General features: G+C 36.4%; 1 protein-coding gene across 1 annotated transcript in view; it reads left to right on the top strand.

Moving 5' to 3' along the window:
* Positions 1–15,801, top strand: part of LOC122148957 (disabled homolog 1-like) — a 96,834-nt gene that overhangs the window by 29,349 nt on the left and 51,684 nt on the right. The window contains 3 exon segments of the mRNA XM_042777570.1: positions 6,687–6,826; positions 12,489–12,591; positions 13,133–13,148. Of these exon segments, the coding sequence (XP_042633504.1) occupies positions 6,687–6,826; positions 12,489–12,591; positions 13,133–13,148 (259 nt within the window).

Below are 15,801 nucleotides of genomic sequence, written 5' to 3'. Positions count from 1 at the left end.
CACTTTATGTGTTCCCTGCAAAAATAATTCTGTGGCATGTCAAGGAATTGGATATTTGGAGAACGTGGCTCAATTGTAATACAGATTGTGTGGCAGGCTTACTTCATTTTGACATTTGTGCAATTGCAAATATTTTTATGTTTGACATTTTTTAATCCTCATATGGTCTTTGGGGTGTTTTTGACTCGCAAATGACGTTTGTTAAAATAAAATTATAAAAAAAGTTATCCTTGTCCAAATGGTGTAAAACTTTGTACACTGGTCAATACTTTTCTAGATCTTCTTCAAAAAAAAAAAAAAAAATATTTGTTTTGACTCTTGTATTTATTTTGTTGTGATAAAATTTTTTATGTTATTATAATATATATATATATATATATATATATATATATATCTATTACATTATGATTACAATCAAACCTGAACAAGCTATATATATATATATATATTTTACTTTTAAAACTGCATTTTCCAAAAGATGGGCAAAAATCTTACACTAAACCATGCCAAATGATCCACGTTATCCCCATGAATGAAAGTAAGAAATGTGGTTCTTTAATATCCATAATAAAACTTTTTTTGTATAAAAACCTTAATATATATATAAAAATTTATATATTTATATACATTTTTAAAATATCATAAATCCTCCAAACACTGCACAAATGTGGAGTAAAAACATTAATAAACAGAGTAAAATTACATTTTTCTTTTCTTTTTTTTAAAACAATTATTTTGTTGCAAAAAATTACATTTCGTTGCCTGGGGTCTCCAGAGACCCAAAAGACCATGAGTGTACACCCCCAAAATTTTTTTTTTTTTTTTGCATACAGTTACATCATAAGACTATGTTCATGGTTTCATGATAATACCATGGTATTCTTTGAAGTACCTTTGAGTAGTGTGTAAATGCCATGGTAAGTGAAGATGGTAAACTTTTTATACCATGGAATTACAATGATTGCAGCATGGTACCGTTACAGTCCAGGGTTTGTAGATTTGTAAAGGTAACTTTTAATTAAGACATTATGTACCGTTTTTTAATATCTTTATTTAATTATATAGCAACTTCACAACAACTAGTATAATAGTTAATATTTTGGAGACATTTTCAGAAATCATGTAAAGCACAAACAAGCACACACATGCACACTTCTCATCTAAACTTGGTGCTTGTCTGAATACAGTGTGCCTCGTGGAGAACTGGCCCATTTTGTCCATTCTACAGAAGGCTGATTAGATGCGCTCACATGCTCACTGATGGATATCTCACACACTTTGATGTTTTCTTAACTATCAATCTAATAAGATAAGCAGAAGCTTAAGAAGCTTAAGAAGAGAGCGAATGAACAAGGTTGTCAGAGTGGATCGATAGATGAAGCTGCAGTCAGTTTTATGTTCAGTGAAGTCAGTTTCATGCCATGTGTGTTGAGAGAACAGTAAATGAACCCTGCAAACTTAAAGTGTCTGATTTAGTGCTGTTGTCAGCAGTGGCCTACATTAACAAAATTTTCAGACACGTTGCGAGTGCACGTGTGTATTCGCGCATGGCTTCTTGTGTTGTCTCTCGACTGCATCTCACTTGAGGGGATCTATCAGATTTAAATTTGACCGATGCTTGAATTCTTTGAAGTATAACGAACTGAACATTTTTAAGCAACTTCAAACGACAACACAAGTATCTCTTCTGGTCTCTTGTTTACAACACAAAACAGACTAAATCATGTTAGCGCCATAGCATTTAGCGCAATCTGAGTTGACAAAAGCTAGCAGTTTAATTACAGTGCATTAAAATAAATAAAAACATTAATTAATACATAACTAAATGATAGGAAAAAATCCATTATTTAAAATATAGAAATAAAAACAATAAAATGTAGCTTTCAATTTAAATTGAGAAAATAGGCTATGTTGTTACTGCATGAATGTTAGATATATAATTAATACATGTTGTTCATTTTTTAGCCAGGTGTTCATATTTAGCCATGGTGGGCTCATTAAAGCAATTGTTTTTTTTTTTGTTGTTTTTTTTTATCTACTCACTTCTTATCAATTTTTTTTAAAAAATAATAGTCTGGTTAAGTTGCAATATTTAATTTTTAATTTTATTTTAGTATTGAATTGGTACTGAAGAACCAGTACTTTGTATGAATTTATATTGATCTCTGTTTAATGCAGAAGAAATGAAATGGAGAAAGAAAACAGATAAAAGGCTAGAGAACCAGAGAGCAAGGAGAAATTAATGGGAAGATGCAGAGAGAGAGAGAGAGAGAGAGAGAGAGAAGACAGAGAAGACAGAGAGGGACTTTAAAGTCGGCAGCAGAAGCTTTAATTCGGGAAAGACTGGAGCTCTGTTGTAAGAAAATGAAAAGTCTTGTAGGGAGTCATTAGGCAATGTGTGGTTTCTGGCATTGACACAATGTCACTGGGAGATGCCAGCCCAGTAGTAATAAAGTGAGTGTGTGTTTTTGCGAGAGAAAGTGTGTGAGGTAAGCGTGTTCTTTCTATCTCTTTCTGAGATTAAACCATTTTTTTTCTTTGTATTATTTCAGATTTGTTTGGTAATATTTGTTTTGCAGTAGTTCAGGGTTATAGCAATGCAGAATATGCACACTTATTAATTATTTATTAGATAAATTTAGTTTAGCTCTTTTTATAGACAGTGTGAGTTCAACAGAAATGATCCTCCCCCCCTTTTTGCTGGCACTGTACATAATATACATATCACAGATTATATTTATGGCTTGCTTGGTTTTGGCCTATACCACATTATATTTGAGTCTTTTTGATTCCTAATTCACCTAATAGTTCTTGCGATTCATTTGCTACTTGATTAGTTTTTTCTCTATGGATCACTGCATTCCCTAGATCTTTTACAATTTTGTGCTGTCACGCTTTGTCAGTGTATATACAATTTAATAAAAAATACTAACTTCATCATCATAATTGTTTTTAACAATCTCATATATAATAATAATCTGTGACGTACATAATTTAATAATCTTTTATAAATAACATTGACAGTTTGTAGGTTATATATAATTTCACATGAAATAGGTCTCACATGTTTATTTAATCAATGAATATAAGTGTTAGTAACGTTATAGTATCATTTTGCAGTTATAATAGTTTCCATCTATGTTCACATTTCAACTTTTATTTCTAATCTTAGATGTTTCTTTCCCAATTTGATGTATTTCTAGAAATTTTTCTCTTTAAAATTGTGGGTTCTAGGATTCCTAGTTGTGGGGATTACAGTTGCAACTAGCAGCATAGCGCATAGCAGTTCAAGCTCCTGTGCCCTCCTTCAATTAGACCTAATGTCAACAGCTCACTATAGCTAGCTGCCAGAGTTCCCTCATTTTGAAGAGCCATGGGAGTGGGTGATATCCAGACTGCTCTCCAAGAAACCGCAAGCTGTCCTCAGCCTGAATGAGGACTTTGGAGTCCTGCAGGTTAGAGAGCTGGAGCTCATTTCAAGAGATCTCTACTTGGACAGTATAGTTGGCAGCCTTCTGACACAAATATACCCACCCACACACTCATACAGTCAGGTATTTTCCGCCAAAGTTCAGTCCCTGAGGCAGGCAGTAATAGTAAGGGGCATTGCAGGTGCAGCGGTCTGAACTGGGGGAAATAAATGAGTGTTTATCCTTCCCATTCCTGCTGCTGAGGGACAGCTGAAAGTTATCAGCTTCCCAGAGCTCTCTACAAACTGTCAGAGCATGGGTTAAAGTACAAGTTCACCTTAAATTAGAAAATTCTGTCTTAATTTTCTCACCTTCATGTTGTTCCAAAGCCATATAACATTCTTTATTTTGTAGAACACAAAATACAGTATTTTTGAAGAATGTTTAAACTGTTTTTTTTCCCCATATAATGAAAGTCAGTTGGGTTTAGAACAACTTTGGAGGCCGTTCATTGAATGAAAAAAAAGATGAGTGAGTTCCTTCCATCATGTGTGCGGTGACCTTGGAGGAGTTGTTAATACATCATCTTTCATGAATCACACGCTCCTCTTCGTCAGCTGTTATGCATGTGAAGAAAGTAGACTGCTATTCATTATGGCTCATCTCTTACTTTAGCATGTCACATTGTGTCAGTTTTATTGATAAATGTTGCACTAGAAGCCCAGAGCAATTTTCCTCAGCAATCCTATAGATTAATGATTGTGCAGTTGCTTGGTGACTAGCAGGATAGCCCATAATATACCACAGATTGTCATTGGATTTCATTGGAGCGATGTGGGGCATCTCATACTGTTTGTGCATATTTGGTTTGCTATACACACAAAGTGTTGAATGTCTCTCCACATGCTTGTCTTGAGTAAATTACCTTGAGTAAATTACTTTTGGCCAGAATTGTCATTTAGAATCACAAATGTTTATTTGCTACAAGTCTTGTGGAAGAGATCTTTACACCTTTATTTATATAGTACTTTATACAATACTGGTTGTGTCAAAGCACCTTTACAGTGTCAAACAGGAAAATATTTTGTCAATAATGCAAGAAGACAATGACAAAATCATTTTTCCAGCTAAAGTCAGTTCATTGATGATCCAGTTCAGCGCTCTTCCAATAGTGTCTGTGCAATCAGTCAAGCGTCCTCAACTAAACAAGCCAAAGGCAACAGTGGCAAGGAACCAAAACTCCACTGGTGACAGAAATGGAGAAAAAACCTTGGGAGAATCCAGGTTCAGTCAGGGGACCAGTTCTCCTCTGGCCTGACGAATCCAGCATGGTGTGGTTCAATTCCAGGCTGCAACACAGGTGCAGAGGTCTTGTCTGATTCCCGTGGTCTTGTGCCGATGGTCATCGAGGTGATGAAGTCTTTGCAGGGGATCAGTCTCTGGGGCGCATCCCAACATCAGTTTCTAGTGTGAGAGTAAGGTTTACCTGCACAGGTCTTATCTGGCCTCCACGACACTCACCCACTTAAACCTTTCCCCCATCCAGGTCATGGCACCACTCGAACTGGTCCTAATCTCGCCGCTGTAAGGGGTGCACTAACGAGTAAGTTAAAAACCACTGCATAAAGTTCTAGCGCTCCTCTTAAGGACCCAAGTGTGAGGTTTACCTGCACAGGTCTTCTCTGGCCTCCATTACACTCACATTCTTAAAACTCACTCCCATTTAGGTCACAGCACCATGTAACTGGACCTACTCTCACCCCTCCAAGAGGGATTTAAACCAATGTCAACTGGCATTTGAGGCGGATGCACTAACAAGAACGATAAAGTCCACGGTGTCATTTTCTAGTGTGCCTCTTGAGCTCCCGAGAGTAAGGTTTGCCTGCAAAGGTCTCATCTGGCCTCCATTACACTCACCCCCACTAAACCTCACTCCCACTCCCTGGGTCACGGCACCATTGTAACACTGGACGCTAAAAACCACATCCTGTATTGTCAGTCATACTCTCAGTCAGTTGTGCTAAATTTAGTGTACATTGATCTGTTAAATGTTGTTGAATGCTGACATCCAAATTGAGATCCTTTAAATTATGTCTAGCTTGTAGCTTTACAAGCTACAGTTTCAAAGTAGCTTTCCTAACACTGGCGTGTCCCCAGCTTGTGTAATAGTTAAATTCTTGACCCCTTCTTCTCAGAGGAGAGCACAACCATTGATAAGCATCAATGGAGAACATGGAGGGGTATGTAGGAACAAGGTCAACATAAGATACTACTGATACCACAACAATACAACAGCTAAGAGTGACAGAAAATGCAAGAAAGAGAAATGTCAAGCTAGTAAAGGGAGACAGACATTCAAAGGGGGTGGATATGGAGACTGTGGGTTGACCGAATGATGGTGTTGCTGTCAGTAAGGTCTGCCAGCTTATATTCCCCTTTTACCCTTCATCTTGTACATGCTATAAATTAAGTTTATGTGTATCTGGTAAGTGTCTATTTGCCTTTGTCCACTGATCAAACTGCAGTCTCCGACCTAATTGGGTCTGTTTGTCTTTGCTTCACTGAACATGAGCTAGTTAATTGGTCTACATCCTTGGAGGCTCATTGATTGGCCAGTCCAGTTATCCAGTTATATGTTTGTGATGAAGGTGTGGGAGGAACCACTTGATCTTTCTAAGCCATGATTGGCTGATAGACGTCCACTTTGATATGAGAGCTCAAAAAAAAAATAAAAAAATCAGCTTTCATCCCTCCTATCACCTCACACCAGACGAGGATACAGCATTGTTACTTAGAAACCAACCTTTCCCCATCATGCCTCGGGCCTGGCATACCTGTAATTACAGCCACACATATGCAGCAGTCTTGACCTTCGTTCTGAGCTGTGAATATGGTGCCAAATGTAGGGCATCTGGGGGTTAGGGAGAGTTTTCAAAATTCTGGGATTTTAAACAAATTAAATTTGAACAAACCCACAGGCCCATGCAGACAAAACTCCAGCTGGACCGCAACAACTAGAATGAGATTAAAGATCTAACTGCTCAAACAGAACACAGTGTTAGAAATATGAGGATGTGGGCTGGAGTAAATACAGGTTATTAGAATATCGCTTGGTATTTTTGTCAGCTGCAAGGTACAGATTCTGCTGATCGTGGGAGAAGTAATGGCATTTTGAGATGATAGTAGATGGAGGGAGGAGGAGATGTGCTGCAGATATGCAAAATTCATCAAATGATTGTATGCTTCATTTATCTTCTCTTTTTTTTCTTCCTCCAGGGCAGGACCGCAGTGAAGCAGCTCTGATAAAGCGTTTTAAGGGGGATGGAGTTCGCTACAAGGCCAAGCTCATTGGGATAGATGAGGTCACTGCTGCAAGAGGAGACAAACTCTGTCAGGACTCAATGATGAAACTCAAGGTGTGTGGTATAGTGGCATAGTGGTTACTGGTATTGTGGTTGCTTACATGTTATATGTTACAATATGTTTTATGTATATGTATATATTATATATTTATGTACTGTATGTTATTATATATATATATATATATATATATATATATAATATACACACTGTATGTGTATAATTCCATATAATTACAAATATTTCTGGCCCTCAAATCTGATGCGATATTCTAGTGATATCGGAACTCCAACCATTTCACTGTTTGTATCCCTCCACTTGTGGTATTTCTCAAAGCAGAGTCATGGCAAACACTCAAATCCACAATAATTGTATAAATAATACTGTTTTTGTATCACAGAATGTAGTTTTAAGACTTTTTAGGCGAGAATGTACTTACTTAGACTTGCGGTTTGTTAATAAAGATAATGTCTATTTACATTTACATTGATTCATTTAGCAGATGCTTTTATCCAAAGCAACTTACAAATGAGTAGTGTCGGGCTAGTTACTCAAAGAATGTAATATATTACTAATTACTAGTTACTCCTTTTAAAAGTAATATTGTTATTTTACTTATTAGTTTCTGGTAACAGTAATTAGTTACACTACTAGTTACATTACTTTTTCTTCATGTCCCCTTCTAGAATGTTACTAACAACATATTTCTGCCTCATCATTTGACCAAAATCCACATTGGATCGCTGTCAGAAGATATTACAAACACTCATTAGTGATTAATAGTGACATTCAAGTAGAAGTGTTGTATTAATCTCATTAATTGTCTTGTGTAGCTTGAAGCTAATTGTAATTTCTCCGTTACCTGATTATATTTCATTATGTATTTTATCAAATCACATACGTTTGTAAGAAACTGTTTAATTTTCCAAAAAGATTTTTAGTTATAGTAATATAATGTACCACATGCTGATCAGAGGGATGTGGGTGGGATGTAATGCCAGAGTAAAGTAAAGCCACAACAGTGTTCAGATCATCTTTTTTCCTGACAAAATCAATATAATGCAATATTTCTATCTGCTGAATGTACGCTTTTCCATATTCCAAGCTTACCTGCTCCACTGGGAACAATACATGTATGCTTGAAATTATGATTAAAACTTTTCTTATACCATTACAGGTATTTAATATTTTTTATGGCTTTAAATTTCATTGTTATTTAAAAGAATATGTTATATCTGCGAGTGGCTACATTGCTCAACTCTTCAAGAGCACAATGTAAATAGTAACTTTTGATGCTGTCAGGAGTGCAAACGCAAATACACACTGGATATTTTTGCCAGATCCTCAATGGGCTAATTACGTATCTCTGCCATCTTGGATTTCCGGTCTAGCGAGTTTGGGCATAGACACTTCCGGTTTTGCTAAATGACAGTCTACCCGACAGTCAAAGCAACATTACATCACAGAAGTGTGGATTTAGAGGAAGACCACAAGGGTTTAGTGTGGGATTTGTGACAGGGCCTATACAGTATACTGTATGTTTACAGGATTTATAATATCACTTAAAATGCAACTAAGATCTACATTATCATTATTACTATACTATAAATGTTAATTGAGCCAATGGCATTTAAAACGTATATATGTTTGTGTCAGGCAGAGTTGAATGAATGAAATACTCTAATCTGTATGTTCACGAAATGAAAGTTGACTCAAACTCATGGTGTGTACACATAGCTACACAATGTCTTTTTCCCTTACCAATTATGTAAATGTACAAATTACTTATTTCTCGAAAATTTTTGTATTGCATTGACTTTTTTGAACTGAAATACCTTATGCCTTGTGATACATCAATTGATCTTCATAAATATCCGTTTCTCAATTCTGCACATGCATCAGTTGGTTCCATCAACATTTTCACAACATATTTTAATATTTTACATTTACACAGTGATCTTAGAATCAAACACATTTTTAGATGAAAACACAGGCTGTAAAAAGATCAAATTAGTAAATAGTTGTGACTAATTTAAAGATTTGTTTTATTTGTTAATTAATGTGAACAATTTGTAAAAATATACTGTATGCGCTGCTTATAGACACCAGACAGATAATGATTTATGCAACAAATGCTCATATTCACAAAACAGATTAATATTAATAAAAATACAGGGAAATACAAATGCCGATATTTTAATAAATACAAATCTACTATAATTAAATTATGTTAAATTGTACAAATATAATTATAAATAAGTGTAATATAAATATAATACATTGAGTCCATAATGCAGAAATCTCTGAGTGTCTCATTTGACAATCGCAAACCTTATGATCTTATAAGTAGCAGTCAGAACAAAATCAACTCTCCAAAAATGTACAGTGTTGCACATTTGAGTGGTTTATGTTTGAATGAATAGATCTCTGTGAATTTTGACTAACCAGCGTTAAGCGTTATCAACAGTGGAAAGAATGAAGCAATCTCCTAAGCATGCCCACAGTCACGTCTCCGAAGCTCACCGACATCATCTTGTGCACCTAGCTAATTGCTTTTGCTTTCGTTTGAGTGTATTAATCACCCTCTAGTACCCCTGTTGAACCGGACCTGGGCTTGGCTGACAACGAGGATTCCATGACTATTTTTTTTCAAAGTTTTCTTTTAAGTTTAATTTATTTTTTATGTTTTATAAATAGTATTTTTATTTATAATTTATTTTTTTTTTGATATGATTATTGTTTATGATTTTGGCAGTTTTATTTTATTTATATAGGTGTAGTTTTAGTTTGTTTAATTTGTAAGCCACATCCATTAGACTGGGTAATGAGCCATGTGAACACCAGGGCTCACACTACCATGTGTATGTGGGTTGCTTTATTTGTGCATGCGTGTATGCCCCTGATACACATAAGTAGACATTGATACACATTGTCTTGATGCCTCCGAAAATCAGTGTCTTATTGTATGTTCACCATAAATTGTACCCTTTTTACCAGAGTTTAGATTGGTTTCTTAGTGTGTTTGAGCGAGTGGGTGATTTTGCCGTCTGATTTGCATGTTGGTCTGATTGGAATGTCCAGACTGTTATTGATCCAAGCTGTTTACCTCTCACTCATCCAGACACATAATCTATACTCATATTCCCACAGTCCTCCACTCCTTAGCAAACAAATGAGTCCCATAGTGTCATTTTTAATCTCTTATTCCTCTCTCTCACTTTTTATGTCTCTCTGTTCATCACGCTGTGGGGTAGAAGAGTTTAAACAACAGTTTGACTTGAGTCTTTTCATATAATCCCCATCCTCCCTTGATAATCAGCCCACGTAGTGCTCTAAAAACTTCCTTAAGCATCTGTCCAGCTTCTCCTACAGACGAGTCTCTGCCCAGGCACTCTGGATTGCACATTTATGTCTTATATTTCACATCTGCATCTTTTGTTTTCACTTCAGCAACATTTATACACAAACTATCTGAGTTTGAAATGTCAGCACATGTGCTCTTTTTGCCATGATCTTCCAGCTACTAGCATTATAACGGCTCATTCATCATCTGGCAAGCACATATGGATAGGCATTATGGTGTGCAAACATACATTATATGACTGACGGATGCTGCTCCCTGCACACTTGGAAGGAAGTTCAAGAAACAGCATCATCTGACTGGCAAGAATATATTATGGTCCTGAAAGACTTGAGGGCTCCAGCTGTTTGGAGAAACTGCCAAACACACCTTTGAATGGTTTGGATATACAAAGCAAGCTTGATTTTAGAAGAAGTTTCGGCTTTTGGTTTATTGCAACTTTATAATTAGCAAATCTGACTTGACAAGTGATTTATTAAAATATACAAAACAAACAGAATTTTTTTATTTTTTTTTAATGGATTTAGGTCTGCAGTGTGATATCGTCTCATCACAGTGACGGATTCTGGCATAGGCGGTGCACAACCATCTGGAGTGGCACTTTTTTCTCCATACCGCTCTCAGCTTCTCTATCGCTCATTTGCAGGAGTTTTAGAGAAGGGTGGCGATTTCCGTTCCTTCTGCCCCTCTTTTTTAAATTAATTGTGTCCGGTGTGAATTGTGTGTGGGTGAACAGTACAGATTAAGCATTTCTGTGAATTACAAAATAAAATGTGTTGCTATTTGGTTTATTAAAAGTGCAAAATGCACTCGTTCAAAAATGTGTGAATATTTTAATTTATCTGTAGTTTAATAATGATACTTTATTTTTGTATTTTATTCAATTGCTGTTGACAAAATATTACATTTACAGTGCCTTGTCCCTGGTCACTATGAGCCTTTCAGAGTGCTCCCTCTGGTACATTGTAAGAAATTATCATAATTTTATTGGCAAAAGACTATAAAAATGCTACTGTAAAACCCTGTGAATTAGTTAGTGATTAGGTCCCTTGCTATATGCAGTGTCTTTCTCTCACCCAGACAAATAGGCTGCATTTACACCAGAGTATGTGTGTGGAGTGGCATGATTTTTGACTGAAGCGAGGAGAGGAATTTTTGAGCGTCGTGGTTTTCATTCGCACTGAGAGCGTTGCACTACCGCGTCATCATGAGAACAATTAATGCCAAGAGTTCATAATATAACTACATTTTATCAAGAATTCACACTTAAAACATCATTAGATAGCTTGACAGATACGTGGATCACACAAATCAGAAAGAAGGTGAAGGTTGACAGCGATGGACGAGCGCAGGAGGTTATATCTCAAGCATGTTTGTTTGTTTGTTTGTAGCATGTAGATACTTAATATTGATTGGGTGAATTCACATTTTAAACAGTTTATTGTACAGGAAGTTAATCTCTGCTCTACACCAATGTGGTGAAGCTTGCTTGCAGAAAGAATTATTAAGTGGTGAGGATTATTGTTGTCGATGTTGTATGATTTATCAGCTTAAAATTTTATTTTCAAAACATACTGAAACACTTTAGCCACAAATTTCATCATGGAGTGAAGGCAGAGTGGCGTTTCTGATCAGGTGAGCATGGAGCAGGAAATGCCGAACCCGGAGCAGAGTGATTATTAAATGCTTGGAGTACATAGGAGAAACTTGCTGCTTCACTTCGCTCACAAACTCTGATTTACACACTGTTGAACAATTCAGTTTTTTTCCTCTGATATCTGGTATAAAAATATAATTTGATTATGTTCAGGAGGGGATATGGAGACACCTACAGGCAACTACTGATGTAAAATAAGTGAAGTCAGCCATTTTTTCTTCAGTTTTATCCAAGTTGTCGAGGTGAATTGTGGTTTTGTGACCGGATTGAACAGCATTTTGTATGTCTGGTGTTTTCTCATGTACAGTATTCTCTGTAAACACGCTACTCAATCTATCATCTGCATGTGGTCCTTTGGGGAAGAGTCGTTTGAAAGAACCAAGGGAGTTACACATTATTTTTGGGTGGGGATGGTTTGATATGTCTACTTTTGATTGAGTTAGATCAGTAGAATGGTGAAATTACAGCTTCTACCTGTACAGTGTCGGTTGTCCCCAGTTACTCTAAACCAGCATATATCAGAACCAGAAATTGTGGAAAACAGAGAGAAAATGAATCAATTTCTTTACATAACAGCTAGGCTAATTCTCCCCAAGGATTGCTGCAAGTAGCGAATGCTGCCGTTCCGTTCTGCTCTGTTTCTGTTTTATCTTCATTTCTTTTTTTCCTCATGTTTCTGTTTTCATCTTCTTGTCTGCAGGGAATCGCAGCCTCTGCACGGTCTAAAGGAGAACACAAACAGAAAGTTTTTCTCACTGTGTCCTTTGGAGGGATCAAGATCTTCGATGAGAAGTCAGGGGTGAGTCGGGGGATTGCTTGAGAGTCGGGGGTGGGCGGGGGGCATTGTGTCCTGTCACTACCCATGATCCTTTGAAGCAAGTGTCTGTGGCACAAATACAAATCCTCAGATGCCTAACCTGGATTTTGTTTGTTTTATCTACAAAAGGACATTTTGTGTTTTTCATTAGTTTGGAGATATGTTGTAGCTAATATCTAGTTGACATTTTTTTCTTTTCCTTTCATCAATAAATTGCTATAACACGTGCTATAAAGCAGTCAGCATTAGTAAAAACCTCAGTGGGAGAGTTAATTGCAGCAACAAACACAGGGTGATCTGAGATGTCCAATTCAAAGATGATTCTTAAGAAATGGTTATTTTTAATGAGTCAGTCAAAAAAAATCATTATACAAGACAATCTGTAAAAAAATTAGCTTGTGAAAGGCCCTTTCACACTAAGAATGATAACTATGAGATATAAAGTATATTGATAATAGGGCTGTGCATTTAATCGCATTCGATTGTCGTGCGCATCTCCTCAGTAAAGCCGGTCCTGTGATTAGTAGTAAATCATCATCACCTGCTTTCAGATGGAGCGGCTTTCACTACACAGAGCCGTATTTCATTGACAAATTAGACGATATCGTGTTCGAAATCGAAAGAGATTCATCTGCGATTATGAGGGCGATTTTGCCTAATTGTCAGTGTAATACGGCTCTGTGTAGTGAAAGCCGCTCCATCTGAAAGCATGTGATGGAGATTTACTACTAATCACGGGACCGGCTTTACTAACGAGATGCGCACGACAATTGAATGTGATTAATTGCACAGCCCTAATTGATAACTATTTTAGCATTCACACCAATGTTGGATTTGTTTTGAACACATGCTGCCATCATTTCGTACTGCTGCTTTAAATGCTTAAGCTCATAAATGGTGGATTCGGATTGGATGTCAATGTTTTTATTGTTTATAAGATGTAAAAATAATTTTGAAAGTGATTCCAACAATATTATTCATCTGTGTCGTTATTGTGGTGTGGACTTTCCCAATTGTCATATTAGAATGATTATTAAAACTTTATAGTGTAATTAAAACTTATATAGAGTGACAGCATCAGTCTGAAATATAGTAATTTATACTTTAATAAACCAGTGTTGAAAATGTCTTTCATAATTGCACACAGCATCTGTGTGTGAGCAGATGAAATGTGTACAGGCCTTAACATTTCTGTTTTCACAAAAATACGTACCAATTATTTCACAGACATCAAATCAAAGTGGAATTTACAATATTGCTTATGGACAGTTAGTTTATAGGCTAGGGCTGATGGCTCTTCAAGAGGCCCTCATCTTCTAGGCCTCAAAAGTTTGGGTCGATGGCAAAAGATGGTTTCTGTGTGTTAGTGTGCGGTTGCTGTAAGCAGGCTCGAGTCTGCTCTGCGTTGGGCGGGGGTGAGGCCATCCTTTGGGAGAGGTAAGCCTGTATTAATGATGCGTTTTAAAGAGAGGAGCGCTCTCTAGGGAAATCAGAGAAGCCTAATTGAACAGACTTCTTAGGAATAGAATGACCGTAGCTTTACAAGACCCATCTGCAGGGCCTTACGCCATCTTGATGGAGAGTAAATGGCAGTAACATCTAGTGAATCACACCTGAGCTAGTTATAAATGGAGAGAATAATGCTTATTTATGAAGTATCAGACCGGATCACGTACAACAAAGTGCTGTTCCACAAATGGAGAGTTTGAAAGAGAAGCTCACTTTGTGGCAGTTATTGATTTGCCTATCTCTTTCTTGTTGTGATGTGCCACCGAGCTCATTTGGTTCGAAACCAGTTTGGACATTATAAAAAAAAAAAAAGATGAAGCACATCCCACAAAGTGTTTTTGTCAGTGGCATCATTAGTTCCACACTGATTTACAGTGTTTTTATTTACAGCAATTTTTACAGCAATTCACAGAGGTGTGATTTGTATTTTTTATTATTTTTTTTTAGTTTTTATTTTTTGTTGTTGTCATGTATTTGTTCTTTTCTACATTTGCTTAACATTCTTATTAGGTGCACTCATCCATATTTTCCACTTAAAATTGTTTTTTTTTTACTTATGTTTTACAGCATTTGTCATTTCAGTTGTTTTACAAATGTTTTACAACTTTTGTCATTTCAGTTGTTATAAACTGATATGTTGTTTTATTCTACATAAGACTTGGCACTTCAAGGAAAAGTTTTGCATCATGCTGCATCCACACCAATAGGTGTCAGTATGAAGTTCAATGTCACTGTTGTACCAGTTAGTGAAACAGCCAAAAAGGAGCAATTTATATTTTCCTTACATCCAAGGAAATTAGAGGTGTGTTTAACATATATATTTAAAGGCTTAGTCCATCCAAAATGAAAATTTTGTCATTAATCACTTATCCTCTTGCCGTTCCAAACCCATAAAAGCTTTGTTCATCTTTGGACCACAATTTAAGATATTTTGGATGAAAACCGGGAGGCTTGTGACTGTCCAATACATTGCCAAGTAAAATAAACTGTCAGGTCCTGAAAAGTATGAAAAACTTAGTTAGAATAGTCCATCTACCATCAGTGGTTCAACCGTAACGTTATGAAGCGATGAGAATACTTTTTGTACGCGAATAAAACAAAATTCAACAATTTGTCTCCTCTGTGACGTGGCTGACACAGAAGAGCTTAAGCTGCCTGCGTTCAGCTCAAATTCTCCAAAATGGCGCTACGGTGATGTGGAGAGACAGAGGAGACAAATTGTTGAATAAAGTTATTATTTTTGTTTTATTCTCGTACAAGAAGTATTGTCGTCGCTTCATAATGTTACGGTTGAATCACTGATGGCAGATGGACTATTCTGACGAAGCTTTTCATATTTTTCTGTACCTTGACAGTGTATTTTACTTGGCAGTCTATGGGACAGTCACAATCCTCCAGGTTTTCATCCAAAATATCATAAATTGTGTTCCAAAGATGAACGAAGCTTTTACAGGTTTGGAACAATATGGGGGTAAGTGATTAATGACAAAAGTTTCATTTTGGGGTGGAGTATCCCTTTAACAAGGTGTAGAATCATATGAGAATTAAGCTTAGAAAAAGCAATTTTACTCTACATAAGGTGGGTTGCCCCGTCACGCTGAGATCACATGACCAGCTGTGGCTTTGGAATTCTAAAAAGATAGTACACAAACAGATCAACTTACTTCAAACTCTTGAGTTTACATTG

The sequence above is a fragment of the Cyprinus carpio genome, chromosome A20 (genome assembly GCF_018340385.1).
Source record: "Cyprinus carpio isolate SPL01 chromosome A20, ASM1834038v1, whole genome shotgun sequence".
Taxonomy (NCBI): Eukaryota; Metazoa; Chordata; class Actinopteri; order Cypriniformes; family Cyprinidae; genus Cyprinus; species Cyprinus carpio.
This window is presented reverse-complemented; position numbering and strand designations above follow the sequence as displayed.